The 27733-nt window shown below is 46.9% G+C and overlaps 3 protein-coding genes across 4 annotated transcripts; all 3 read right to left on the bottom strand.

Moving 5' to 3' along the window:
- Positions 1-704: 704 nt before the first annotated feature.
- Positions 705-10886, bottom strand: snx2 (sorting nexin 2). Of its 2 annotated transcripts, XR_014742298.1 has the most exons (16): positions 10707-10886; positions 8590-8752; positions 8246-8400; positions 7931-7997; positions 7258-7301; positions 6923-7064; positions 6713-6791; positions 5739-5814; positions 4917-5030; positions 4458-4551; positions 4079-4284; positions 3667-3810; positions 1891-1971; positions 1728-1799; positions 1216-1380; positions 705-1103 (listed from the first exon to the last, which is right to left on the bottom strand). XR_014742298.1 is itself a non-coding variant. In XM_084690707.1 (15 exons), the coding sequence occupies exons 1-15, from the start codon at positions 10812-10814 to the stop codon at positions 1330-1332; spliced, it is 1596 nt and encodes a 531-aa protein (XP_084546833.1). In that variant the 5' UTR covers positions 10815-10886; the 3' UTR covers positions 705-1329. The 2 variants fall into 2 exon arrangements, 1 of the variants encoding a protein (XP_084546833.1); XM_084690707.1 differs by having other exon boundaries at positions 705-1380.
- A 4556-nt stretch (positions 10887-15442) lies between these two features.
- On the bottom strand, positions 15443-21415 carry sncaip (synuclein, alpha interacting protein). Its single transcript, XM_084690847.1, is given in 11 exon segments — positions 15443-16643; positions 16785-16874; positions 16957-17126; positions 17492-17617; positions 17872-17985; positions 18200-18379; positions 18677-19371; positions 19374-19607; positions 19818-19890; positions 20139-20236; positions 21285-21415. Coding segments are annotated over 10 exon segments (2730 nt in total). The 5' UTR covers positions 20196-20236; positions 21285-21415; the 3' UTR covers positions 15443-15652.
- Positions 21416-23897: 2482 nt separating this feature from the next.
- lox (lysyl oxidase) lies at positions 23898-27381 on the bottom strand. The gene is made up of 7 exons (XM_084690284.1): positions 26688-27381; positions 26423-26531; positions 25920-26051; positions 25563-25719; positions 24978-25073; positions 24737-24852; positions 23898-24341 (listed from the first exon to the last, which is right to left on the bottom strand). The coding sequence occupies exons 1-7, from the start codon at positions 27301-27303 to the stop codon at positions 24335-24337; spliced, it is 1233 nt and encodes a 410-aa protein (XP_084546410.1). The 5' UTR covers positions 27304-27381; the 3' UTR covers positions 23898-24334.
- Positions 27382-27733: the final 352 nt, after the last annotated feature.

Here is a 27733-nt window from a genome sequence, read left to right as displayed (position 1 = left end):
AGCCATCGTACGTACAAAAAAGTACGTACAGATACACGTGTATCTTTTCCCGTAATGTATCACGTCACCATAGGGACATGCGGGAAGATGAGCCAGTACGAACACCTGTGATTTACCAGCTAGTCTCCCTGGTCCCAGTACTGAGGGTTGTCAGGGCTGACACACACACACACACAAGCCCAGGATGCCTCTAATAGAACCAGATGCCTTTAAAGCCATGCCTAAATATGACAGCAAGTCAATGAGCTGACAGTCACCATGCAAACGACGGTGTCTTTGCGGTGTGTGCGGGACCTACATGCATAACGGAGGCCTCCGGGACGTAGAGAGACAAGCTGTGTTGAAGTTTAAACACATCTGAACAGGGAAGGACTTCTCAGGAGATTCCCCTTTTACAAGTTAAACTCAGGATGGACGTCAGACTGTGTGTGTGATTAAAAACAACTGCCAGTTCTATCAATGTTAGTTTGGAGCAGTTCACAGAGGAAGGCTTTAATTTCCTCTTCGTCACCCTTCTCCTTGGCAACAAGATACTCATATAGTGGTCCTGGACAACCATGTTCAAAAATATATTTTTAAGACTGGACCCTGTATTACCTTATCATTTATTTTAAAAATGATAAAATATACAGTTTTGTGTTCATACTAAGGAAGGAGTTCGACAAACTGAACGAAATAAAAAGGAACAAAAACGTCAGAATCGATAATGAGCAGATACATTCCTTTATTAGAATTAAAGTACTCAAAGGTTTGCAGCACATAAATGCAAATTCAAAAACAAAGATTAAACATAAAAAAAATCATTCGGACAAGGCTTTTAAAGGAAACCATAAAAATAATCAACTGAAATCACTCAACCATTGCACATTTTGTGGCAAAAATAAAATAGAATACAAAATCAAACTAGTTAAGACTAAGCAGTAGTGTCGGATCTGACAGCTCATAATATTAGGTGTGTTCGACTTCATGCAGCACTGGCGGCCTTGAAGCTGAGAATGCCATTGGCTGCTTCAAGTCAGCCGGGCTGCAGGAGGCTGCAGGCGACGCCGGCGCTGCACTAAGTCGAACGCACCAAATCACAGTCCTCTGGCTGGCATCAAGAGCTGGAAGGGGACAAGAGTCGCCTTCTGATGACATCACAGAGTCAAACAACAGGGTGAACTATTAGAAAAATCATGTGTTTTTTGTTTTTATTCGCAAGTCAAAACTAATTACTGTGTTTCCGTGCGTCGTCTGAAGGGGATGATTGGACGTAAACAGAAGAAAGAGTGTGATCATTAAACGGGGTCAAGGGTCAAAGTGGTCGTGTGGGGGATGTGACACGTCCTATCAGGCGATAGCTTTGGCCTCTGGCAGGAAGGCCTCCCAGTACTTGATCAGCTGAGGAAGACAGGAGAGAGGAAACCTCAAAGAGTTAGCATGATTGTTAGCCGTTAGCATAAGGAACATGTCAGTTACAGAACAGAACACAAAAGAATAGAATAGCATGTATCGTAATGGAATAAAGGCTTTGTTTGGTCTGGTGATCAAGTTACCACAATTCTCAAGCCGGTTTAAACACGATACTGTACAAGGGTTACGTTTCATGGTGAATACCTTGTTCTTCCTCTAGTCTAATGTGATCAAACTTTAAGATAAAACTACGGAAATGGTTGCCAGATAAAACCTTGTTGTTCCTGTTTCTCCTCTGGTAACTGATATAATCAAGGTGAACTGTAGTGTAGTACCTGTTGTTGTGTTTGTACAAGAGACTCCAGGTATTTGATGATGACACTCTTGAAGTCTTTCACTCTGTCTCTCTGTCAGGAGAGAAAAAAAAGTGAGATAAAACTAAAACAATTGTAGTTTTTTTTATAGATCCACATTATCTGTAGGAACCTGTCTTCTCACCTCAAACCTGCAGACTTCTTTCCTGATGGTTGTGGAGATCTGCTCGAAGTCTCTCTCTCCCTGCTGGACCTTGCCCTCCAACTACAAACAACAGCGACGTCTCCATAAGTTTGTCAACACATCACACTCTCACCAAAAAAACACAAGAAGCGCATTGCTCACTGAGAGAGAGAGAGAGAGAGAGAGAGAGAGAGCATCGTTATGATGGAGCATTAAAAGTTAGTTACTACCACTGGTCAATCGTTAAGTCATAAACAGCACTAGGATGATGCTAGGATAAAACTGTGTTATATTATATCTGTCGATGACAAACTGTTCCTGTAGCTTAAGGTTGTTGGAGGGATGTAACTTAATGACTTATCAGCGATGATAAAGATGGAGAAGAGGTGAAGGAGAATGGCGGTTTGAGTTGAAGTCACCTTGAATAAAACGGTACCATTTGTAACCATCCATTTGTATTTGTTGATGTCTCAAGACAAGAAGCAGGAAAGGCATTTTCCAAGCAATAACAAGATTTGGACACGGTGCCAATATGTGTTCCAAAAGCAACTTTAAGTAAATTGTGGAAAAACCAACTTTGGCTCCACTGTTACTCTACAGAATGCTTGCTCCTTGTTGACCAGGTTTCAGATGGCTGTCAGGCGTGTGACGTGATGTCACACACATGACCTGGGGGTCTGGGGGCAGCGGGGGGAGGATGGGGGAGGATAAACAAAGGGATGACGCGTGAATAAAGAGGGATGAGGGGAAGAGAAGAAAGCAGAGCTTGGGGTCCTACCTCCTCAATCTCCTGCAGAAGGAAGGCATGGCGGGGAATAATGCAGAAATTAAAAAGGCTGAAAAATCGCGCTCCAAACAACCCCAAACATCGACTCGCACACTGTAGCCAATCACACGCCAGGCTACGGCAGGAGGTCCTCTGAATGTAGCCAATCACACGCCAGGCTACAGCTGGAGGTACTCTCACCGTAGCCAATCACACACTACAGCAGGAGTAACACACACTTCAGCCAGCATTACTCAGTCTCAACTGTTAGTATGTAACATCCAGAAGTGATTAAGGGGGGTCAACTTAGGCCCAATATTCAGGGAATATCGACAGACAGCAGCATGCTGTGACATGACTGGATATAAACCCAGGATGACTGACCAGAGGAAGCTCAGAGAGAGAACCTGTTACCCATCAACACCAACAGGGGGCAGTGTGGCTCAATGATCAGACACCATGCATGCTGTTAGAGCTATAGTCGTAGACCTGTAGTATTTACTGCAAAACAAGGATATGCATCGAGGTTGGAATGCAAGGTCGGTGTAACTGGGTAGTAGATGTATGAGTGGCGGGCGCTGTGCTGTCGGGCAGACAGGATGAGCAGAGCTGTTCTCTGTGTTTCCTGTGAGACATCAGGGTTCAGACCGGACCGAAAACCTGACAAGCCTTAAAATAAATGAACCTTGCAACTCTACTCTGTCTGTCGTCTCCTGCCAGGTTCTGACAGTGCTGCTGTCTTGACCACACATTATTTCACCCTCTGGCTTTGAAGGGGTGTCTGAGGTGCATCACTACTTGTGCTACAGTTTGTGTACGTGTGTGTGTTTGTGTGTGGAAGCATGTGTGCTAGTGTGTGTTCAGTGTGTGTGTTAGTGTGTACGTGTATATGTGCGTGTGTGTATGTGAGTGTTAGGGTGTAGATGTATGTGTGCGTGTATACGTTTGTGTTAGGTGTGTGTGTGTGTTAGGGTGTAGGTGTGTGTGTGTGTGCCTCATCATCCTCCCACCTCCTTGATCTCATCCTTGGCCTGCTGCAGCTTGTCAGGCTTGTTGGCGAACTGCAGCTTGGCCTCGGCTTCACGCTTCTTCTGCAGAAGCAGCTGTGTGTCCTGCCATTTCTGCCACGTCTTTATACGGTGGTCGAACACACTCTGCACACACACACACACACACACACACACACACACACACACACACACACGAGGAAGGCATTTAGAAGAGTACACATCGACAAGAAACACGGGAGGATTGGAAAAACAAAGAAAAAGTCATCTTTCGTTCGTGCCCTTCATTGCTCTTCAGGTAGTGTAAAACAAGCTGGTGCACAGTTAGGCCATGTGCTGTACGTCTTTATTCCGTTCTACAGTTCCGTTTTGTTCAATTCGATTGCATTCGGTTCCGTTCCCTTCTCCCCGTTACCTTGACGGCGGTGATGAGGCGCACGTAGTCTCCCAGCAGCTCAGAGAACAGGTAGAAGTCGGCGCAGGCCTGGTCCAGGTGAAGCTGCTCCACCTTCTCCTCCACCTCCGCCAGCTGGGACAGCGCCCGCGACAACGCTGTGTGGTCCTCGCTGTTACCCAACATGGCCGCTGACTTGGCGAAGGAAGCCGTGTTCACAGACAACTCTGACAGGAGAGGAAGAGGAGTGGAGAGGAAGAGGAGAGAAGAAGAGAGGAGAGGAAAAGGAGAGGAGAAGGAGAGAAGAGGAGAAGAGGAAGAGGAGACGTCAGAGTGAGACCGTGTCTGAGGAAGGAGATCTAACAGGAGCAGAAGGAGGTATTGGGAGGTGTGCTGTCACCTTTTCTGTGGCAGACCAGAGACTCCACGCTACCATGCAGCTTCCTCAGCTGCAGGTCCAGGTTCTCAAACTGCTGCTGTTTCTCCTCAAACCACTAACACACACACAATTACATTAAAATACTGTGATAAGCAGTTTACTATTTACTGTCATGCCATCCCTAATGTACGATTTGTGACAACCTAATCATTGGAAAACATTTCAAATTGATACAAGTCAACATTACACAAACAACTGGATTTACCTAGCACTGTCCAAACATAACATCAGTCAATAACAAAACCAGTACAAAATAGAATATCCCTGCTATTCTCCACTGCCTCCTCTCTTCTCCCCTCCCTCCCTCCTTCCCTTCCCCCCTTCCCTCCCTCCTCCCCCCCCCCACCTACAACCTTAGGATTCAGCAGGAGAGCCCTCATTAATTCGTCTCATTATTCAAGTCCAGAAATCAGCCCTTACCGCATCCGATTCATTCATCTTGATTGTCATTTTGTTGACAGCGTCTGCGGCTTTGTTTACCATCCTCAATATTCCCGCCCCGCTCAGTGCCTGGGTGCTAACCGCACGCGGCAGCTGGGATAAAATGACAAATAAGGGCAAGCAAACCGGTTAACAGGCTGGGCTCCCAGCGTCCCCCAGGGGGCGAGGGGGGCCGGGGGGCCCTGGGGGCTGAGTGGGGTTTTCTCCACTCCCATACATTTCAATGCTGCAGGAATCTCATTTAATACGTTCTCTGGGAAAACTCTCAGAGGGACGACAAGGGGAGGTGGGCTAGAGGCAAAAATAGCTTTCAATTGCCACTGACCATTTATCCTTCTCTACTACAGTTGCATTTCATTAGCAGGGATGAAGACTGTTGTTTCGGGAACGTATAGATTTGTTCAGCCGTGACACCCAGAGGGCCATTTTCAGACCAACGACACGCTTGTTACCGAGGGAGCAGCCCAGGACCATGTCAGGGAAGTGGGACACCGAGATAGCGTGAGACCAATACTCCCTTTTCATCAATTCACATTCAATTGTATTTCGATAGTCTGGGTGCTAAAAAGCTTCAATGAAATATCGGCGTAAATGTTTGGAACGCACAGTTCTTTAAAAAAAATTGTATTAAACAAATGACGTGCGATAATATGATACGTCATTTGTGATAACTTGTGACAATGTGGTAAAATAATACAACATTTAATACACTTCTGTCAGCCACACCTCAATTTCCTACAAGTTAACATTTACAGATGGCGAGAAGAGTTGAGGGTGTTTGTGTAACGTGTAGACAATCACCTCAGAGCTCTCCAGGAACTGCACCACATCTGGGTCCTTCAGCAAGACTGGATGTTTCACCGTCCTCATGAGATACCTACAGGAAGGAGGACACATTAACCTGACTTTCCCCCCCGCCAACACACCATCAGACAACCAGGACTGTGAGAGGATTAAAAAGGATTCATCCACTGGGTTTAAACACGGGTCTTTATGTAATTCTGTGAAAAAAAAAAAAAAAAAAGACGAAACAAAACGGTCGCGACGGATGTGAAAGGCGTTTGTGTAAGTATGTGATGGGATAACGCGCTGTGTACAGTTGTAGCCATCAGGATCCAGTTCTCTGCTAGTGAGTTCTGTGAGCTGACATCCTGCTGGTCAACACTGACCTTCCCGTCACTCAACAGGCTAATAAAAGGGCAGAGAAATGTCAGCGCTTAACGTTCGGAGCGATTCCCCCTCATCAGGGCGGGCAAAAAAACAAGCTGCCAGGCAGATATTCAACCAGGCAGCAGGCTGAATACCAGTAGTGTCAATGCTGTCCGGAGAATAGCACACACACTCTGACGCGTCTGGGTGTGTATGTGTGTGTGTTGACAGCTCTGAGGCAGAGGGAACATTGCCTGTGATAATTATTTACCTAATATTTCTGGTTAACCTTTTGGCCGCAAAAGACTAGGTACAAGAATGCTCTTTAGACTGAAAGGGATTTTCATGTTAAAGTTCTTGTCTGACATGAGGGCTGTTGAAGTGCCTGTTGTAACAGCCCCCAGTTAGCGGCAGAACCTGTATGTGTCCTAATGATTATGACAAATTCAGCTAATACAGGAGCGGTTATTTCCTGTAGGCTTTGTGTCTGTCGTACTGATAAAGCATTAATGATTCAGTGCTAATGCAGAAATAATGTGTTGATAATGTTCTGGATAATGGAGTCATAATGCAGTGATAATGCGCTGATAATGCAGTGATAATGCGGTGATAGTTGATAAAGTCACCTCTCCAGGGCAGATCTTCTCTTCTCCACAAATTCTACAGATGACAGATCTTCCTTCCCCACTTTCACCTTGGTCATTCCTAAAACACACACACAAATACACACACACACACGCACAGCTTACCAACTCCATGTCTATATCTATATACCATCATCACCAGAGTCAGACAAAGTCACAGTAGACAGAAGCGTTCTGGTTCAAGTTCCCTACCCACAATGCTCTTCTCCGGAGCAAGGGGGACTATGTAGCCAATGTGAAGGTACTTGGACGCCAGTTTGCTGTGGAGACCCAGGAAGTCGCTGAATCTTCGCTTGACAGAGAACTCGTTTTGGTTGAAGATATTCATAGAGGTCTGCAGAGGAGAGGAGAGGAGGGAGGGGTACAAGGAGAGAAGACACAGTAATCTTCGAGGTAACTCGCAAAGATGATACAGAACATTTACATCTTACAAAATAATAAATTATATTTTTTCCTGGCTTTCCATAACTACATTCAATAGGTTCCATTCAACTTCGACTTTGACTATAAACAAATGTTTTTGTTACCTTTGTGGTGACCTTGTATGCCATGTACGCTGTCATGCCATCCCCTGTAGGAGAGATAGAACAAGCTACTGGTACAAGCCGTACAGTACACACACCCAAAGCTTCTCTACCTCCACATTTTCTCCTCAGGGCTGCACACCTGACAGTTAAAAACACTTCTAGGCTTAAGCACACCGACAACAAACGCATTGACGTACGTGGTTCAGATCACGTTTGCTTTAGTGTCATACTGAATGGCTCCGGGGCATATCTAACAAGGGAATTCACCACAAGCCCTCGTTGGTCGTCTGGGTCACAGGCCTATTGATCCAACTCTGTGGTGATGACCTGTTAGCAGTCCCCTGACCTCCGTGTACCTGACAGGTTCCTCTCAACAGAGCAGGGATGAGAGGGGGTGCAAAACAAGCAACCTTTTGGACTATATAGTATTGAATAGGATCAAAACAGAGGGTCCCAAAAGGGTGTGCCGCACAGTGAACTGCCCAGTAATGCAAATCAAGCACACTCTAAAAATTGTCCCACCAGGGTCTGACAGGGAACAGGAAACAGGAAACGTGAGGACAGCAGATATTTATTGTAAGCCGGTCTAGTGCACACTGCCAGCATAGCGACCTCAGCAACAGGAAGTATGGTCTACGTACAGTGTGGGACGGACAGGCCAACGTTGACTTACCAACTTTCTCTGGATCTGACACTGATATATGCATATCAAATGAATCTCCGCCCTCCTCCTCCTCAATCTACAGAACAACAAACAACAAGACATAACCATGACAACACAACACTACAACACTGATACCAGGACAAACGGCTTTAGCTCAGTGGTTAGAGCACTCAAGGTTAAAATCCCCTCTCTGTACTGAACATTGCTTTGGATAAAAGCATCTGAGAAATGAATACATCTTGATTACATTATGAGAACTTTACAGTATCTCAGAGGAGGGATTCAAAGTCGGGTTCATGACCCTTGACCCTGCGGGGGCGTTACCTCGTTCAGGTCGGCGTGGAACATGTCTACGTGGCCCAGATGGCCCCGGGGCGTGATCATGATGGTTGGCGTGACGGGGGTGATGGCAGGGGAGGGGCCGTCAGACAGGATAGGCTCCCTCTCTGGGCTGTCCAGGGACACCTCTTCTGTAGCTCCTGACACACACACACACACACACACGGAAAGATGACAGGGTACACCTGTGTTATTTCACAGCTCTTGTCAAATCAAATCTTATGTTATGTGAGTGAAAGAGTGAGTGAGTGAGTGAGTGAGTGAGTGAGTGAGTGAATGAGTGAGTGAATGAGTGAGCGAGCGAGGGAGAGGTGATGCGGATGTCCCACCTGCAAACAGATCTTCTGGATCATCGTCAAACAGGGAGTCGACCTCCTTGGGTCCATTGGAGCTGGCGTTGACCTCCAGGTTGACCTCCAGGTTGACCTCCAGGGTAACCTCCTCTTCCACGGGCAGGCTGGCGGGCTCTTGGTCAGGAGAGGCCGGGTCCGACTGGGAACACACAGCACCGTGACAACATCAACAACCATCTTAGATGTAAACACCCCTCAGTTAGTAAAGTCACAGAGACCGGCTCTACTGATGACCTGATATCCAGTTACATACTATTCAGGATTGTTCAGGTAAATCCAAAGCAATTAATCACAACATATATACGTGGATTGGTTCAACCTGCCTAAAAATTGTACCAAGCTAACACATAAGAGTCATCTCATGGTAGAAAACGTTCATCAGGTCTAAGGTAAGGATGAGGACCAAAAACAGCCTAAAATATGTCCTGACATTCGACCTCCAATAGACCAGCCTCACTGGAATCTGAGGCAGCATGTCGGAAAATGAGTACTGACGGAAAGCAAAGTACTATTTATGGGAGGAGAAAGAGTTTGACAGTAAGGTAAACACCGTATGTCCACATGGGATCTGTCACATCCTGAGGTGACCGCTAGTCTGTGCAGACACAGTCCTCTGTCCTTATCACTCAACAGCAGCAGGAAAACTGTGTCAGTTAACCCCCAAATCACCCACAACTACAACGCTGACATTAAATCCTGTTTCTTTCACGGCTGAAATCTCAGCATCAACACCTTCTTCCAGAGAGGTCTACAGAAGAGTCGAGCTAAGGGGGAAAGCAGGAAGGGTGAGGGATAACGACTCACTTCCTCCCTCCAAATCAGCACAGGATGAGGGAAAGGACAGGAAGCAGGGCCCGCAGCATCTAAGGCTCTGTGTTGCTGACTTCAACATCTGGCTTCACCTACCACAGAAGAAGAAGCCAACTCGGGACAAGCGTGATATCACGACTCGCCGGATGTGAAGCGGATGCTTCCACAGAGCAGACAGACACGCCGTATTTTCTATCGAGAACTTAATGAAAATTCCGCTCCATGAATCAATTCACTTTGAATGAAAGAAATCTGATTGGAGTCGGTCCTTGGCCTGTGGTCGTAAAATATCCACTACAGCAGAATAGAGGGCCGAAGGGGGAAAGGGAGGCTGAGAGGAAGGGGGAGGGCAGGCTTGTAACAGCTCCTACTAACCTCAGTCCACCTCTGCTGAGAAAAGAGGAGGTCAGATGAGTTAATGTGTATTCGCATTCACTACTGCTCACAAACACTTACTACATTTTTATGGGGTTTTCTCAAGGAATGTCTATACAGTAAACACACCCTGCTCTCAGCTCCCTACTCACAAGAGAGATGTGGTCCTGACTGGTTGACTAACTGACTGGTTGGCAAGAATGGTGTGGATGGATGGGACTTTTGGAAGAGCATAAACTTAAATAATTCTGACATATGCAAAGACCTCTTGAAAGGAATGTGTAATTGTGCAAAAATATATTTAACTGGACACAGGCTTCACTGAATGCAAAAGTGCATTATGCTTTTTACAGAGCTGCCTTCCCTAAAAAATATTATTTAATCTTCTCAGACTGCTAATAGCATATCCCACTGCTCTAATAAACCCAACTGACACAGTCAAATAACACACAGCTTTAACACACAACCAGGTAAACTGTTAACGGCAAACGGACCGGTTGTCTTGTAAACGAGCTCCCTGTGAGCCAGTGCCACACCTGTGTCATCTGATCGTGGTATCGTGAAACCCGGAAGACAGTGAAATGACTAGGGATTCTGCGTTTAACAGGCGCAAAATGATGCCCTTGAACAAGCCCCTCTGATTCCAACCCAGTATGCGCAGTTGGCTCTTGGTATAGTGAGCTGGCTATAAAATGTTATTTCCAACGTTTATCTATTGCTTTTGAAACATAGTTGTGGGCTAGTCGCCCAGACACTTCGTACAACCCCAAGCACACCTTTATCACCGATCTAGCACCATATCTCTTGCTGCCAATGGAAGGTCGCTTAACTACCTCTTGACTGCATCTGTCAATGAGCATACCGCCCCACTGCGCCGCGTTAAGTCAACCCTGCATTCCAGCTCTCACCTCCTGCGTTGAAACCGTACTGACAAAGAGGTCCTCTCCGTCCTCGAACTCCCTGAAGTCGCTTTGCTCAGCATCTCCCATCGGTGGAGGCTCTCTCTCCTCCGCCATCTTCCCTCTGTTACAATTTCCGCACAAGAAAACAATCGACAGAGAGGAGTCAGGAGGTTCGGGATGCTGTCATGTGACACACGGGAACAATTTCAGACTTGTGACAGGCCGCGCGCGCTCATATAGATCATTTTCCGCCCTGGTCGCAGACTATACAAATGAAAATAATTGATAGGCTATAAAAAAAACATATACTTTGAATGTTTACGTTGTCTCGTGGACTTCTTGCATCCAACAATATCATAATTAATATTTCTCCTATTTTCTATTACTCCTTTCTGTCTGTAGCTCGTAAGGAGAGAATAACAGACAGGAAAATTACCAACATACGACGTTGCACAACTCAGTCCAACTCACTTATACACTGTAACATTGTAGCCTACCAATAACTTCCCTCGGGAACAAATGAGTTATAGAGATATGGAGAGATACGACTTTTATTGATGTCACATTGAACAAATGGAGTGCCTTGATACCATAAGTCTTCAAAAAAAAATGTATAAAATTGAGTTGGATGAATTGCACTATACAGCAGTGTGGGGTAATTTAAGAAAACTGCCACCACATCTGTCTTGCCTCTAACTAAATGTCAGTGCTGAAAGTCATTTACTGAGGGAGGGAGGAGCAGCAAAGGAGAAGGGGGGTTACAAAACATTTTAAATCATCAAACTAAACTGTCGCCTTGAACCCTGACAGTTGGAGAGACCAAGAGAGGGGCTTCTGGGACACCTTGCCCCCCCCCCCCCTGACCACACACACACACACAAATACACAAACACGCACACATTCCTAGCCCCCCAGGCCAGACGCAGAGACAGGCTGAACAAAGCGGCATCTCCACTGAGCCATGACTCTGTCTCTTCTGTCTGCTGTAATGAGCTGTTATTTACAGCAAATCAGGTGGCAGAGCCAGCAAAGGCTACATGGTGTATCTGTGTGGTCCCTGGGGGGTGTTGGGCAATGTGAGGGTGGAGGAGGGGGGGGGGTGGAGGCAGACATTGAGGGACTGCTTCTCCCTCTCCCTGTGGACAACCTACCCTGTCTTAATGGGAGACACTCTCCGATCAATGGGATAGGTTAAAGGAGCCATTGCATTCCAATAAATATACACTGACTGTGCAGGCTGGATGGCTTGCTGACTGGCTGGCTGGATGTCTGTGCCAATTGACCGCCTGGCTGGCTGCTTAGCTGTTTTTCTGACTGCACCAGCTGGCATTGGGTTTGCCATATACCCGGTGAGACCTGTTAAACTGTTTCAGCAATGGGTAGGCTATGCTTTAGATACTGTAGACACAGGATGTTGTGACTCATTCCATGACTGTGTACACAGAGTTGGCCAAACACTTGAATTTCCTTTTGGGATTAATAAAATGAGTTGAGCTGAAGGAGAGAGTTGGTTCAGGCCATGGAGAGACAGATGGTTAAATACTGACTGGAAGTTTTGATGACTGAGCTACTTCTTGTGGATGACGGTGAAGGCTAGTTTGTGAGGCTGTGATGTCGATTTTTCTGTTGAACAAAAACATATTATCACTTCCAACCATTGTGAAAATCTGGAAATGATATGGAAAACAAGTGAATGTAGCAGAACTCTCTTTCCAGAGACACCCCAAGTCCTTTACTTGCTTACTCACAGTTTTGGAAACATTTTTTTTCCAAAAACTCCCCCCAAAAAAGAAAGATTGAGTTGTATTGGTCTAGCAATGCTACCTGACAGCGACTTGTTTGTGAACAATTTCCCTGGGCAGTCAGGCTGACAGGGTGGGTCAAGGGTCAAGGCTGGAGAAGGCAGGAACACTTCTCAGGGTGTACGTGACAGGCAGAGACTGATACACAGAACCTCACAGACCATTTCTGTATCTTTATTCAGCCTCGGTCTGCACATGAGCTGGGAATAATTCTCTCTAGTAGAAAACAGTTCCAAAGATAGGATGTTCAAACTCATAAAACCACAAAGCACACTATCTATTGTTATGTGCATTGCTACCTTGTTTTAGAAGCATTTCTATTCTATTTCATAGTCTAGTTTAATGCTAAATTCCATTGTGTGTTTTTCAATCGTGTCACGTTTTAATCCATGACCTTGTATTCTATTCAGTTTCATTGTGTCATATATGAGTACCTTCCGTTCTGTAGTGTTCCAGTGTCGTCCCATTGTTGACTGCTGTGTCTGTAAGTGTGGGTTATTGTGTCTCCAGAGGTCCATCTGACAGTCCTAATGTTGCTATGATTTACCGGCTGCTCTACGAACCAGCATCGTTATTGCTGTGAACATACAGCAGGATATCCCTCTCTATACTCTCATCACAGCACAGAGACACAATCTAAAAGTCTACTTTACAATTCATCATTGTTGTGTGGTCTCATGCAGTCTCGTTTTCTGTATTTTTCACTTGTTTTCACTCTGTAGCGATGGCGGTTCACTGCTTCTACAAGCCCCTTACTATATAGCTCTCTGTATTAGAAATCCTGTTTTGACTGTTCAGACTAGGCCTACTTTGAAGCATGGAGCCTTTTGCCCACAACCGAGAAGGCTGCCCCCCAGTTACGTAGCAATGAAGATCAGTCAGTAATGTTTGGATTTGTTGCTGAACAGATGAACCAGGTATCATGGAATAACCTGGTGTTCCTCTCCAAATATAGACAGTGAATGGGGGCTTCAATGCCAACTGGCTCTCAGAAAACCAACCTGACACTTTCAGGTCTTAGGTCATTCACAAAATATTTCAATCGCATTAAAGTAGACTAGTAATTATTTGAATCGAAGGAGGTGAATGTTTTAAATTATTTTAAGTCTGGAGTAGAGCATTCTGCATGCGCGAGGTTCGAAACAGCAATGCTGCCCCCTCCTGACGACAGTCTGCAGTCTGAGTAGGCTGCACGAGGCCTTTCACTTTTTGTTCAGTTTCTCCACCTTAACGGTCCAGACAACCAGCAAAATCATGACGTGGATGTCGGTGATTGTGAGAGTGGTGTTTGTAAAGTTGTGAGTAAGTGACTGAGTGAACGAGTAAGTCTCCGCCACGGATGGGCAAGTATGCACCGTAATGCACGGTTGTTAACCGGGTCAACCGCGATTGTTAAGTCGTCTAGTCTGGTAAGTATAAGTATGCATAGAAGGCCGTGAGCATGAGTGCAGAAAAAGATGGATGCAATTAGCTCTTCTTCTTTTTAAAGGTTGTGTTTATCAGTATCCATCATCTCTGTCCTTGCATCAATTAATGCTGTTGACGGCTGAAGAACTGTCACCGTCCCAGGCAGAAACCTTCCCCTATCCTTCACAGAGAGAACTTTCCACCCTCCCTCTCTTTCTCTACCCTCATCCCTCCCTCTCTCCCGGCCTGCCGTTTCCCTGGCATTAACTGCTGTCATCCCTGCAACAACATAGCCCAGCGGTGTCAATTATATTTGATTGACTGAGTAAAGCACACACAAATAAGCCAAAACAACGGACACAAAAATCTATAGATGACTCCCCTTGTCAAATCAAGCGCTTGTCTCTTCCATTTTCCCGCTGCCCACCGGGGCCGGCGCCCCGCGCCTAAACGTTTCCCCTCACATCTCACAGCGTCAACCAATTAGAGCGCCTCGCTTCTCCTAGGTGTGAGATGGGCTCCCAGGGATATTGACTCAAACTGTTGTCCAATAAATGAGGTCTAATTTATCAGTTTAACTTCTCCGAAAAAAATAGCTCTTGTTTTTTGTAACATGAACCGCCAGCCTGTAGAGGAGGAGAAGAGAAAATATCTCCTCGCGTAATCCCAAACCAGCCCGCTCTTTGTGTGAAGTAGTCGGCTCATTGACGACTACTCTCACCTATCATTATCATTCGGTTTTTACTAATGGCCGGTGTGAGATCCATCAACCGTATTGGCCAACTACGATTGAAAAGCTATTCAAAACTCCCATTAGACCCCTTTGGGGGTTTTGCATATGGAAAATGAAAGGCAGTTCGATACAAAATTCTATTAAGTATGTTAGGCCTATGACCCCACAGGAATTTTTCCGCAAATAATTGACAGTTCCTTCAATTCGATCGTCGCCATTTGTGCGTAATTCTAAACTCAAATCAACAAAACAAGAGAAAGAAAAACATGTAACTGTTTATTTTAGTCTCAACAAAAGTTTAAATACTAGACCAGGCATGATTTGTGGTGGAAGTTGCCTCCGCAGACACATAAAAAAAACTGACAATATTAAAATATAAAATAAACTTTAGGTTTAATATTCGATAGTATTGCGTTAGTCTTTTCTTTTTTGCACTGCGAAGAAATATTAAACAAACTCATTGATTGAGCTGTTGTATATTATCAAGACAAATACACAACAGATAAAGAACATTATCTATATGTAAGTACAGCTCAAGACGTCAACAAATAAAACATTGCAGTCAGATAATCTCACCATGATATTAAAACTGAAACAGTACAGAAACTGAACTCATAGTCAGAACGAAAAACTGCATAGATGATGACCAACCCCCCCCCCCCCCCCCCCCCCCAAAAAAAAAAATAGAAACACTTGTGAATATAGATAGACATTAAATATAAACAGTGGTTTTCATATATAGATATTTTTTATGTGTGCTGCAGTGTGTGGAGTGCATAATAATAACAACCACAGTTAGGTCTGTCAGGTAGGGCTGTGTTTACAGATGCACAGGGAACACCTGCCACTGACTTGGACAGGGACAGTACTTCATTGACATGAACAAAACCAACACACATCCTTCAGTTTCCTCCCTAAACACCACAGCCTCTCCTGCTGCTGTGGCTAACACTGCGAGGGAGGAAGTGGAACAGACTGCATCAAAACAGTGGAATGTCCCTCTAAACCAACTAAACAGCACTGCTCTTGTTTTTTGTTTTGGTAGACCCACCTGGTCCCGCCTTTGTCTCAGTGGCTTTCCTATTTGGTGAGCTGTGGGGTGTTCCGGAACCGGAATGCTGCTTGACCGAAGCAGCGGATTGGCTGTTGTTGATGTTGTTGCTGCTGCTGCTGCTGCTGCTGCTCTGGTTGCCACTCAGAGACTCCATGATGGAGCGGAACGTTCCAAAGGGGCGCTTCCATGTCTCAGACGTCTCGGTTGTAGTCCTTCCCGAACTCTCTTTCCCATGAGCCCCTTTGCCCTCAGGCTCCTGCGGCTTGTGGACCACCTGCTCGTCGAAGGTGACCCTGAGCCGAAGGTTTTGGGAAGTCTTCCTGCGTGACGATGGGGACTTGAGGGCGCTCTTGGGGCTGGTGGCGACTTTCTGACCCTGGAGGTCATGGATCTCTCCGGAGGCCTCTCCTGGAGGATCCGGGTCGCTGCGGTCGGACGTGGGGGAGGGGTTGTACCCTCCGTCGACAGACTTGGAGGCCCCGTTGGAGAAGGCTAACTTACGCTCCGAGGAGGGGGTGTGCTTCCTGGTCGCCAGCTGCAGGTGATTGCTGATTGGTTCTTCACTCTCGGCGATGGGCAGATGATTGGGCCTCTCGGGCCGGGGGCCATTCGAGGGCGGGGCTCCGGCTTTGCCCTCCTCCGGGGGGTAGACGTCGGAATCCGATTCGCTGAGGGAGCGCTGCATGATCTGCTTGAGCCGGGCCAGTTTCAGCTCCCTGTGCTCCGCCAGTCCCACCCTCCGCTCCGCCAGCCCCGCCCTGCGCTGCGGCCCTGGGGGGTTCCCGACCCCCCCTCCGGGCCCAGGGAGAACCTCCTTCCCCAGCAGCTGACGCAGCACAGAGTCCGTAGCCACGCCCCCCTGCCTCACCACCCAATGGCTGTCTCCGGTCGAGGACTCCGCCGTCAGCATCATCTCAGGCCACGCCTCCGCTGACGGCTGACTGGAACTGGTCACCACGGAGACAGATAGGAAGAATGATGAGTCACTTACGTGTGACTGACATACTTGTGTATGATGCCGTGTGTGTTTGAGAGTGACCGTGTGTGTGTATGTGTGTTTAAATAGAGCGTACTGTAGCAGGACAGACCTGGGGGAGCGTGAGGGGGTTCCTTCTCCTTTGGATGGATCCACGAGTCTCTGGACCTGGGTCTGCAGAGCCAGCCTCTCCACGGCCTGTCTGGAGAACGACAACGAGAAGAGTCCCATCACAAAATCAGCCTGTATGTGTGTGTGTATATGTGTGTGTGTGTGCTACTCACTCGTTGAGCTGTTTGGTGAGCTTGACCACCTGAGACGCCAGCGACATGCACGTTTCCACGACGACCAGGTAGCGAGCGCAGGTGGTGTTTCCCTGCCGCTCGGCACTCTGGGAAGGCCTCTCGCCCTGCTGATTGTGAACCGTCACGTTGGAGCCGTATTCTACAAGGGTCTGGAGGAGGAGGAGGGGAGGAGGAGGAGGAGGAGAGGAGGAGGAGAGGAGAAAGAGAGGAGGAGGAGCAGAGGAGGAGGAGGAGAAGGCAGAGGAGAAGGAAGAGGGGAGATGAGAAGAAGCAGGAGGAGGGAATGAGGAGAAATCTTTCTAAACTCAAAAGTTTGGATGACACTGTGTGTGTGTGTGTGTGTGTGTGAGACGCTCCACTGTACCCGTATACAGGTGAGGTGTGTGTGTGTGTGGATGAGGGGCTCCACTGTACCCGTATACAGGTGAGGTGTGTGTGTGTGTGGATGGGGGGCTCCACTGTACCCGTATACAGGTGAGGTGTGTGTGTGTGTGGATGAGGGGCTCCACTGTACCTGTATACAGGTGAGGTGGCCGTACTGAGCGGCCACATGGACAGCACTGTTCCCAAGCTGGTCCACCTCGTCCAGAGAGATGGCCTGCTCCTGCATGAACTGAAGCAGCCACAGCAACACCTTCTCCTACAGTGGCACAAAGAGAGACAGAGAGAGAGAGAGAGAGACAGACAGAAAGAGAGAGACAGAGAGACAGAGAAAGAGCAAGAGAGAGAAAGAAAGACAGAAAGAAAGAAAGACAGAGAGAGAGAGAAAGAGAGAGAGAAAGAGAGACAGAGAGGAAATATAGCGAGAAAGTACACACACAGTGAAAGGAGAGGACTTTGTTTATGGAAACCTTTTTCTCTGCAAATATTTTTTTCAGCCAGGGTGTGTGTTACCTGGCCGTAGCGGGCAGCGTAGTGGATCAGACTGGGGTGTTCCCGGGTGCAGCTCAGCTCTGCTATGGCCTCCGTCTCACTCACCATCCACCGCACACACTCCAGGTGGCCGTTCTGTACACACACACACACACACACGTAAACACACACACAAGCTTTTACATACAGTGCATGTCTTTTCTGCCCGATCTACATTGCGACTCTCTACTTTGACCATCATCCCCCAGGTCTACCTCGACCCCCCAGGTCTACCTCGACCCCCCAGGTCTACCTCGACTCCCCAGGTCTACCTCGACCCCCCAGGTCTACCTCGACCCCCCAGGTCTACCTTGACCCCCAGGCCGGCCGGGGTGAGCTGCTGGCCGTTGCGCTCGATGAGCCCGTCCTCCCCCAGCAGCGAGGTGAGGTGCTGCAGGCAGTCGGCGTGGCCGTACCAGGCTGATATGTGCAGCAGGTTGTTCCCCTGCTCGTCTCTGATCAGCTCCAGGTTCTCTGCTGCCAGGTGGGGCTACAGGGGGCCGGGGGAGAGGACAGGTCACCGGTAAACATTTAGGAGAGGCTTGGGGGAGGGGGGGGAGGAGACAGCAGGGAAGGAAGGTAGTATGTAGGGAGGTATTTGGCAGAGGAAGACAGTGACAAAGTCAGCCAAGTCACTATCTTTTACTTTAGTCTCTCCACAGTGTGACCCTGAGTGAATCATATTACTTTAATATTACTCTAAGATGCTAAAAGGAATACGCAGTGACAAAATGTAGTCGTTTTAGCAGTCATTACTAGAGAGCATGACTCTGACAAAGTCACCCACCAGCAGTGAGATCTGTCCCTCTCTGATGATGTTGATGATGTTGTGGTTCTTCTTGGTCTCCTCATCCACCTCTCCTCCGTGGGCCCTGGAGCTGGTCCCTGCCCCCCAGGTCTTACTGCCCTCCAGCCCCCCGCTGCCCCGGGGCTTACTGCCCTCCAGACCCCCGCTGCCCCGGGGCTTACTGCCCTCCTGCCTCCCCCCTGACACCCCCGGCAGGGGAAACATCATGGCCTGGCCCCCTGGGGAGTCCACCGCCGCCCCCAGCCCCCCCAAACTCATCTTGTGGTTCTGGCTGTCCGGGTAGACCCTGCTGGTCAGCTTGTCCGTGTCGGAGAAGGAGGAGGAGGAGCAGACGAGAGGGGCAGGAGGGTCGTACCCGGTCACCGAGGGCCTCAGGTGGTAGTCAGCCTCCATGGACTTGGACTTCCTCATGTCGGACCACTTGACCGGGGACAGGACGCAGTACTGGGTGCTCTCGCTGTGGGGCAGGGTGGAGGTCTTCCCGGAGCCCCCCGCTCCGCCGGCGCTGCGCTTGTCCACGTGCACCCTGGGCAGGGTGGACATCTGCTGGCTGGACTTGATGTAGGGCACGTCCAGGATCTCGTCCATGTCCAGGTCGTAGTGCTCCAGCTCCCCAAACAGACCCCCTCCTCCTCCCCCTGTCCCTCTCGGTTTCCCCCCGCTCCCTCGCCCACAGCCAGGGCTGGTTTGTCTGCGGGGGCCTCCTCCTTGCCCTCCCCACGCTCCCCCTGGGCCCCCTGGGCCTGGGCCTTGCCAGGGTCCGTGTCCTGGTCCGAGGACTCCGGCTGGTGCTTCAGAGGAGAGACCCTCTTCACGGGTCGGAACTTGCTGTGGACCTCGGCGATGCCGCTGGCCTTGACGCCCCCGCCTCCGAGGGCCGAGCCCCCCCGGCTCCAGGGGATCCCTGGGGCTGGGGATGCAGAGATGCACCATGGTCACGCAAGAGGAAATGGCTGCTTACAAGGTTACAGCAAATTACTCTTATCATAGCCTGTATGATTATGTAATAAACACAGGAGTATTTGGTAAGGGTTAATATAAAACAAGACAGGTTCTGTGTCGTGTGCTCAGAGGTGACAGATGTCCAGCGTTTACTGGGACAGAAGAAGTAGTCATCCACCTTGCCTGTCTTCTCCTGCGCCATCACTTCTCCTCGACAACTCTGGAATGTTCTTCAAGGACGTCACTGAATACTGTCGGTTACAAGAGACCATTAGAAACATTCGAACAAAGCATTGAATCTACATCAAACGTTGTGAAACGGTACGATTTGAGGAGATGAAATCATAAAAACCAAGCAGAAGCTTCGTTTGAAGTTTTTCAAGGAACCCAGTTTGGTTCTAATTTAACACATAGTTAAACCCAACCACTGGGTTGGTCCCATGTTATCTAATGTAGTCTTGTTATTAATATGATTAGTTATTATTACTAGGCAGCTTACCACTGAGTCATCAGAGAAGTCGATCTCATCTAGGTCCAGGTACTCAGGAGCTTCCATCTCCAGCCAGCATTATCATCCAGACCCCAGAGAGAAGCAACCTGGGAGAGCACACACACACACACACACACACACACACAGGCACACACACACAGGCACACACACACAGGCACACACACACACACAGGCACACACACACACAGGCACACACACAGGCACACAGGTACACACACACACAGGCACACAAGCCAGGCCTGATCAAAGAGTCAACTGGCCAGGCTTATGGATTCATATAAGACCTCTGGGATTGTAAGCTTTGCTGGGTAACGTGACTGGATCAGAGAGACAAACATTCTGATAACAATGGTGTTTTGCCCTAATGCTTTCATGGCTCCCCTCCATCCAGCCAGAATTAACAACAACACTTCCTGTGGAAACTCTTTTCTCTGCTAGTACTGCTGTGTGACCAGAGGATTTGAGTTGAACTTCAGATTACTGTGGTGGTACTGTATCAACATCAATGGGTGGTTTGTTGCCATGAGTTTAGCCAAGGAATGGTTTAGGGGTCCACTAGATAATACATGACCTGGGTTTCTAGGAACCTTAATTTGACCTTTTACAGCCACTCCAGTTTGCAAATAGAATCATCTAACTTGAGTCATGTGAAATGTGAATTGTACGCTACAAATGTAGACCCTGTAAACTGGGTCAAAAAGCAGTCATTGACTGTTGATTATATGCAGTGACGTTAACGTATACTTAGCGAATGCTAACTAGCAAGTTGAAAGATTATTTAAAGCTTTAGTGTGAATACCATGTTCAACTTTGTGTATACTAGTCTAGCTACTAAGTGCCACATTGCATCTAGACGATCTCAACGGGGCACTCGGCTGACACCTCATTTGTTACCTTAACTGTTAGCAACACAACATTAGGCCAGCATCTCTTATCCCCATCATGCAATCATTCGCTTCATCACAAGCCTAGTCTAGCTCTGGCTAGCCTAATGGAGCAATCTGAAAACTAGCTAGCCTAGCAAGACTATTAGGTTGCTCTAGGAGATTTAGCTAATTCGTACTGATTCCATGACACACGTTAACGCAGAAAAGTATTTACTGAAAACGAAGCTATTCTTTTATTTTACACTACCTTGCTGCAGGAGTCGAGTCGATTGTTGGCTAGCTTGCGCTAGCTGGAAAAGCAAGAATCCTGGATCCAGCTGTTTTTTCCTGACTCGCAGACAGCCTGGAAAAGCACAAAGGCTTCTGACATATGGGAAGTTGACGCTCGAAGGCCAGCTCAAATAGCGGAAGTACAGTTCTGCGGTCCGTTATTGTCACCTTAGAATAACTCCTTAGAATAAAACTCCGTTATGTACAAAACACCTCACCGAAGAGGCTAAGATGTTAAACCAAAACACATTTTGATTCAGATTTTTTTGTATGCACACAATTACCGGCATTGGGTAGAAGCCCTACCATTGATAACGAATGACATTCAATAATTTCATGAAATACATTTAATTATAATTGGTTGCTTTCCTTTAATTTGTGGTCCCTCCGTAAACAATTCTTTAAAAATGTATTTTGTAAAAATGTTCATTTCAAAGCACACTGATCAAAGCTATCAGCTGATCCACATGCAACACTTTCCTCTGGTGTTAGACACCGTCCCATTGTCCCTGCTCTGCCGACCGTGTGACCACAGTGTAGTCAACGATAACCTCTATTACATACACGTGGTGATTCTAACTCTACGGCGCATATTTTTGGGTCTGTTCTACGTGTCAGCTTGACTTTGTGATGTCTGGTAGTGAAATATCGTCAGCACTCTTGGGTACTTCACTGGAATGAAGACATGCCATAGCAAGATCAAAACTCATTATTTACACAGTCCCCCGTGGGTGGGGATCATATCAAATAAAAATGTATTTGTCTAGCCCTTTTTACAAGCAATGTCACAGAGGGCTTCACATACGCCCATAGAACTGCCCCTCAAACAACTTAAACCTTCAAGGAAGACAAGGAAAAACTTCCAGAAAAACCATTCACAACCAGTATGCACTTTGAGATTTGTTTCAAATGTAAAGTGCGTTACAAATAAAATCTATTATCATAATTATTTTGGCAGTGGATATTAAATAGATATGACATCAGTTAAGACGACTCTCCAGCTGCTTCGAACCCAAATAAAACAGTTTGAACCTGTGACATCTTGATCTGTCATCTCATGCTGAGCTAAACCTAACTGTGAGTTGCGATTTGTGAAACACACCTGACAACCGTTTGCACTGATTGGCATTAAGATCACATGACCCAGACCACATATCCAGATAAATGAGATCTAATGCAACAATCCCCAGTGTAGAAACAGTTAGCAGATCAAGCTCTAACATTGAGTCTATGGGGAGCCCTTCAACTTCTTGGTTACAAGACAGCCTCTCTCTCCTCTCTGAGCCATAAACTTGATTTGAATATATTCTCATCATATGTGGGATAAGCCTTCTTATAAAAATATATATTTCATACTTAACAACATATGCCCGTAATCTACACCGGCTCCAAAAGCCTAAAACCATGAAGCTACACCTGAATAGCACTGAGTTTGGCTAATTTAACAAATAAAGACCCAAAGAGAATTTCAATATTTTAATCAAAATAGGACAGATAAGAAATCAAGGTGTAATTGCTCAGTCTTGTTCCTCTAAGAGATGGTTTCTGTTAAGGAACAAAATGAAATACATGTCTGCTATGAAGTATATGAATCCATATAATTGTATGTATGTATATCTAATTATAATTATAAAATGATTTATTCTTTAGTCCGGGTATGAGTAGATAATGGGTGATAATAGCAGATAAATACTGTTCAGCTAAACTGTCCCCTCCAATGACTCCCATCTAAACCCTCCACTTTCAGAACTGCACTTGTAATGCTCATGACACGACTGGCTTTTAAAAACCCGTTCCATAGGGCTGCGCTTTACCATTGCCATCTGCTGTTTTACTGTGGGAACTGCACGTGTAATTCACACTTTCAACCACTAGATGACAAAATTGAAGCGCAGCCCAATGGCGCTTTCGAAACACTGCCCTTAAAAACCCGTTCCATAGGGCTGCGCTTTACCATTGCCATCTGCTGTTTTACTGTGGGAACTGCACCTGTAATTCACACTTTTAACCACTAGATGGCGAAATTGAAGCGCAGCCCAATGGCGCTTTCGAAACACTGCCCTTAAAGACCCGTTCCATAGGGCTGCGCTTTACCATCGCCATCTGGTGGTTTACTGTGAGAACTGCACATGTAATTCACACTTTTAACCACTAGATGGTGTAATTGAAGTGCAACCCAATGGCACTTTCGAAACACTGCCCTTTAAACCCCGTTCCATAAGGCTGCGCTTTACCACCGCCATCTGGTGGTTTACTGTGAGAACTGCACCTGTAATTCACACTTTAAAACACCAGATGGCAATATTGAAGCGCAGCCCAATGGCGCTGTCGAAACACTGCCCCTTGATAGTGGATGCACAACACCCAAGGGAACCTCTCACATGCAGCACAATTACATTTTCTGACATACAGAATAATAGTGTATATATGTTTTATTATGAAAGCCAAAGGTGCTCAAGATCATGTGTGTGGTGTAGATATTTAATAAAGAACCAGACTACAATTGAACAGATCTCAGAAATACAACCTTTATTGAAGTAATGAATATTATGCATTATAATGACATCCACATGAGTTACAAGTTCTGCAAGTTTAGGAAACATCTAACTTTAGTCGGCATTACACATTCTGTTTTAAGAATATACACATCCTAATTGAATAATTCTATAAAAATGTCACATTTAAAACCCCCAGTCTTTAAAAAGTAGCACCAATATTGAAAACATAGAAAACGGATAGCACCAGGATTCGTCTTTCAACGTGAAATGTCATTGTCGTTTTAGCTTCTTATATATTTTACTTAACATCTAAACTAAATATTTACCATCACAGACATATAATCAATGGCTAGCTATATGTGAATACCGTAACTAGATAATAGTCTTCACTATCAAGTTCTGAACTCAAGAACTGTACAGAGTAAAACGGTCAAAACAGTGTTTCTAACAATGTCATGGTGTTTCTTTGGCCTCCTGTGGAACGTTCCGGCCTCTTCAGGACAGTGTTTTGTTGCTAGGCGGCTGAAGCTCAGGATCTAGTGTGTGGACACAGGAGAGAAACACCACAATCAGTCACAGAAAACACCCAACCTGGCTGAGAGGATGTCAGACATTTTTAAATTTTCCGCTGTACCGTCTACATGCACTATTTCTCTCTCTCACTCTTTCATTTGGATAAAGGAATCTGGTAAATGAATGATACATAAATGTAATATGTGAATATATGCTCTTGGACAGTGGTCTTCAACCCTAGCCCTCTGGGCCCATGGTCCTGCATGTTCTAGATGTTTCCCTGATTCAAATGAACGGGTTGCCTGACAACCACCCATCCGTTTGACAGCCCCAGGACTTCAACTGACAGTTGGTCAGTAATTGTAGCGGGTGGTTCAGGTGTGATTGTGGTGGAGGGACGGTGGGAGACGAGGCTCACGCTGTCACGGAGCAGCCGGACACCTCGACAGAGCTGCCACTGTACCGGACGTCACATCGCACAACGTTGTTGTGGAAGTTCGATTCTGGAACCTGGAAACCTGGGTTCACAGTCACCTGATGATACAAAAAAAGAAAAAAAAGAATGAGAAGTTCATCTAGATAATTGCCCATCACAGAGTTGAGTACATTTGGAGCCCATTGAAAACCCTGTCCCTGTCGTTTGTGGAGTAAGGACACACCTTCAGAACGTACTTCCCAGGATTCACGTCTGTGATGTCGAGCCACTGGCAGTCCAAGTCAGCGTTGTACGTGTCATAGCAGCCTGGACTCAGACCCTGCACACAAATCACCCATCATAGACTGTCAGGATCCTGTCTGTGTGCTAACATGAACACTGTAACACCACTGTGAAGCAGCAACAGCAGAATTCAACCAACAGTAATAATGTGTTACCATACAGTAGTACCTCTAGTCATAAACTACAATTTGAAGAGTAATTAGTATTGGTAATGCCTGGGTAGTCAAGAGAGAGAGAGACAGAGACAGTAATAGAGAGAGAGAGAGACAGAGAGACAGAAAGAGAGAGAGAGAGACAGAAAGAGAGAGAGAGAGAGACAGAGAGAGACAGAGAGAGACAGAGAAACAGAAAGAGAGAGAGACAGAGAGAGACAGAGAGAGACAGAGAGAGACAGAGAAACAGAAAGAGAGAGAGACAGAGAGAGACAGAGAGAGACAGAGAGAGAGACAGAGAGAGACAGAGAGAGAGACAGAGAGAGAGACAGAGAGCTAACAGCTGTTAGCTCCAGACCAGAGTCCCAGCAGACCTGTGTATGAGAGGTGCAGGCGAATCGACGGTGGTATCCAGGGTCACATGACGTGTCCTCCAAACAGAAGCTGGCCTTGTGTCCCTCGGCGACGCGGCTTTGCGAGCCAACCTCTAGCAGCTCGTACAGGCTGAACTCGTCCATGCTGTGGAAGTGGCTGCAAGGCAGGCGCACGTTAATGACCTCATCACACGCATACCTCCTGTACCTCTAGTTCTGATTGGCGGACATGGGAGAGGGTCATGCGCTTAGTCCTTCGGAAACTACCAAGGTATCCAAAGTCCCTCAACCACACACCCCTCTCCCTCATCCACGGTCCCTGCCTGCTTGCCTGTTCCTGTGTGGTTTGAGACTTACTGGTGACAGCTGTGCCACTCCCAGGCATAGCGAGGCTTGCTGGGCAGGAAGTCAGCCGTTCCCTGGTTCTTCACGCGCTGGGGGAAGCGCAGGAGAACCCGTGTGTCGTAGTCTGCAACATGTCTCGCAGAGCTGGGCAGGAGCAGAGAGCAGGACTGGGTAATGGAACAGTCCCAGGGTGCACCCATACCTGTTAGGTCTTACTTTACCCCCCCCCCCACCCCCTCTCTCTCTCTCTCTCTCTCTCTCTCTCTCTCTCTCTCTCTGTCTCTCTCTCTCTCTCAAACACACCCATACATTAACATTTTCATTGTGTGCCACATGGTTTAATCTGTATGTGAAACGCATAAATTCCAGCTCCTCGACATTGGCTTTGATTAATCTACTGTGTGCCGCAGTGAGTTTCAACAGGAGATACAGTATGTTGACTTGTGAAGATCTGTATTTGAATGGTGGTTCCAGGTGACAGTGTTGAGTTCAGTCCAGCGTCTGCAGAGGAGTACCTGGCCAGGCAGTTCTCTTCAGCGGCACAGCGGAGGCTGTACATGGGAACTCTCTGGACGTAGGACGACACCTGGATGTAGTAAGGGTCTATGACCAGGTCAGGTAGACCTGACGGAGGTCATTTGACAAATACAAAAAAACAGGCATTTATGGACATGTTTAAGGACACAGAGTTATTTGATAACTGGCCAGTTTCAAACTGTCATTAAACATTTTTTATTTTTCAAATTTTTTTTTTAAAGATCAGAGAATGTGTTTGCTTACCACCCTGTTGGAAGTTGCTGGTTCCGTAACCGTGCCTGGGGGTGGCTCTGGGTCGGGGTCTGAAGTACGAGTTATAGTAGTTATAGTAGGGGTTGTAGTTAGACGACTTATAAGGGTTGTACGGATCATCCCCGACCATCATATCCTCTCGATTAACCGCTGGAGAACCCGTAGATGTGGGATTGTCGTTGTCTTTGTTGTGATCGGGATTTGTATTCTCAGCATGGGTCTCTTGAGGTCTCGAGAGCTCTTGAGCACCACTTCCATGCCGGCGCGCTGCGGCGCGTAACTGCGCACCAAGAGCGAGCCGCGTTGGAGAGCCTTGTGCCCCGAGGTGCCCGGGCGTTCCTGTCTCTTCTACCGTCTCGTTATTGTTTCTGAGTACAACAACGTGATTTGGTTGAGATGAACCTGCCTGTTTGTCTCTACGAGCGGAAGGCTGGTACTGTGCGCCACGGCTGAGTAAACTGAAAACTTGCCCGTTGTGTTGCCATCTCATTCTCGGCCTCAGACCACCTGCTTGAGCATCCTGAGAAATAACGGTCTCCAAAACGCAACAGAGGATACAGAACCGTGCGCACGACAAAAAGAAGGAGTCAATGGTAAACCCCTTCATTTTATCAACCCAAGTACCTAAATAAAAACCTGGAAAATGTTGTCTAACCGCTTAACATCAAGGAGTTTGAGTAGTGAGAGGTCGTTGTTCAAGCAGCCTTGCATCCTGCTCGCGCATTCTGGGTAACAGAGCGACAGGAGGAGTGGTTTGAGTTTTAAAGTTTCTGTTTTAGCCACATTGGCAAGGTAGCCTACTGTTATGACTTATGGTTCCAACTGCTATGTTATGTGACTCAAGTCTGTAACCTGCTTCAAACATATCAGCTGTACATGAGCCCATTTAGTCCGGATTTGGAGTACATACACCAGGCTTACTAAACCAAAACAAGTAAATCTTGTATCTATGGTCCATGTTCATTTCTTTTACTGCTTTGATTTGCATTGCATCCTAGCTTTCCAACACAATACAGAGCAACCAGTTCATCAATAAT

The sequence above is a fragment of the Hypomesus nipponensis genome, chromosome 24, assembly GCF_054491055.1.
Source record: "Hypomesus nipponensis isolate SF chromosome 24, ASM5449105v1, whole genome shotgun sequence".
Classification (NCBI taxonomy): Eukaryota; Metazoa; Chordata; class Actinopteri; order Osmeriformes; family Osmeridae; genus Hypomesus; species Hypomesus nipponensis.
This window is presented reverse-complemented; position numbering and strand designations above follow the sequence as displayed.

Bases quoted from the DNA above. Each gene is read 5' to 3' on its own strand.
- snx2 (XM_084690707.1), bottom strand. From the start codon at position 10,814: ATGGCGGAGGAGAGAGAGCCTCCACCGATGGGAGATGCTGAGCAAAGC. The intron at 5,815-6,712 runs GTGACTTTATCA...TCCTTCCTGTAG, and splicing joins AGAAGATCTGCCCTGGAGAG to GTATCTCATGAGGACGGTGA. The intron at 1,381-1,727 runs GTACTACACTAC...TGTCTTCCTCAG, and splicing joins TTGTACAAACACAACAACAG to CTGATCAAGTACTGGGAGGC.
- lox (XM_084690284.1), bottom strand. From the start codon at position 27,303: ATGAAGGGGTTTACCATTGACTCCTTCTTTTTGTCGTGCGCACGGTTC. The intron at 25,074-25,562 runs GTCTGCTGGGAC...ATTTGTGTGCAG, and splicing joins CCTGCACCTCTCATACACAG to GGTCTGAGTCCAGGCTGCTA. The intron at 24,853-24,977 runs GTGTGTCCTTAC...TTGTATCATCAG, and splicing joins CTGGGAAGTACGTTCTGAAG to GTGACTGTGAACCCAGGTTT.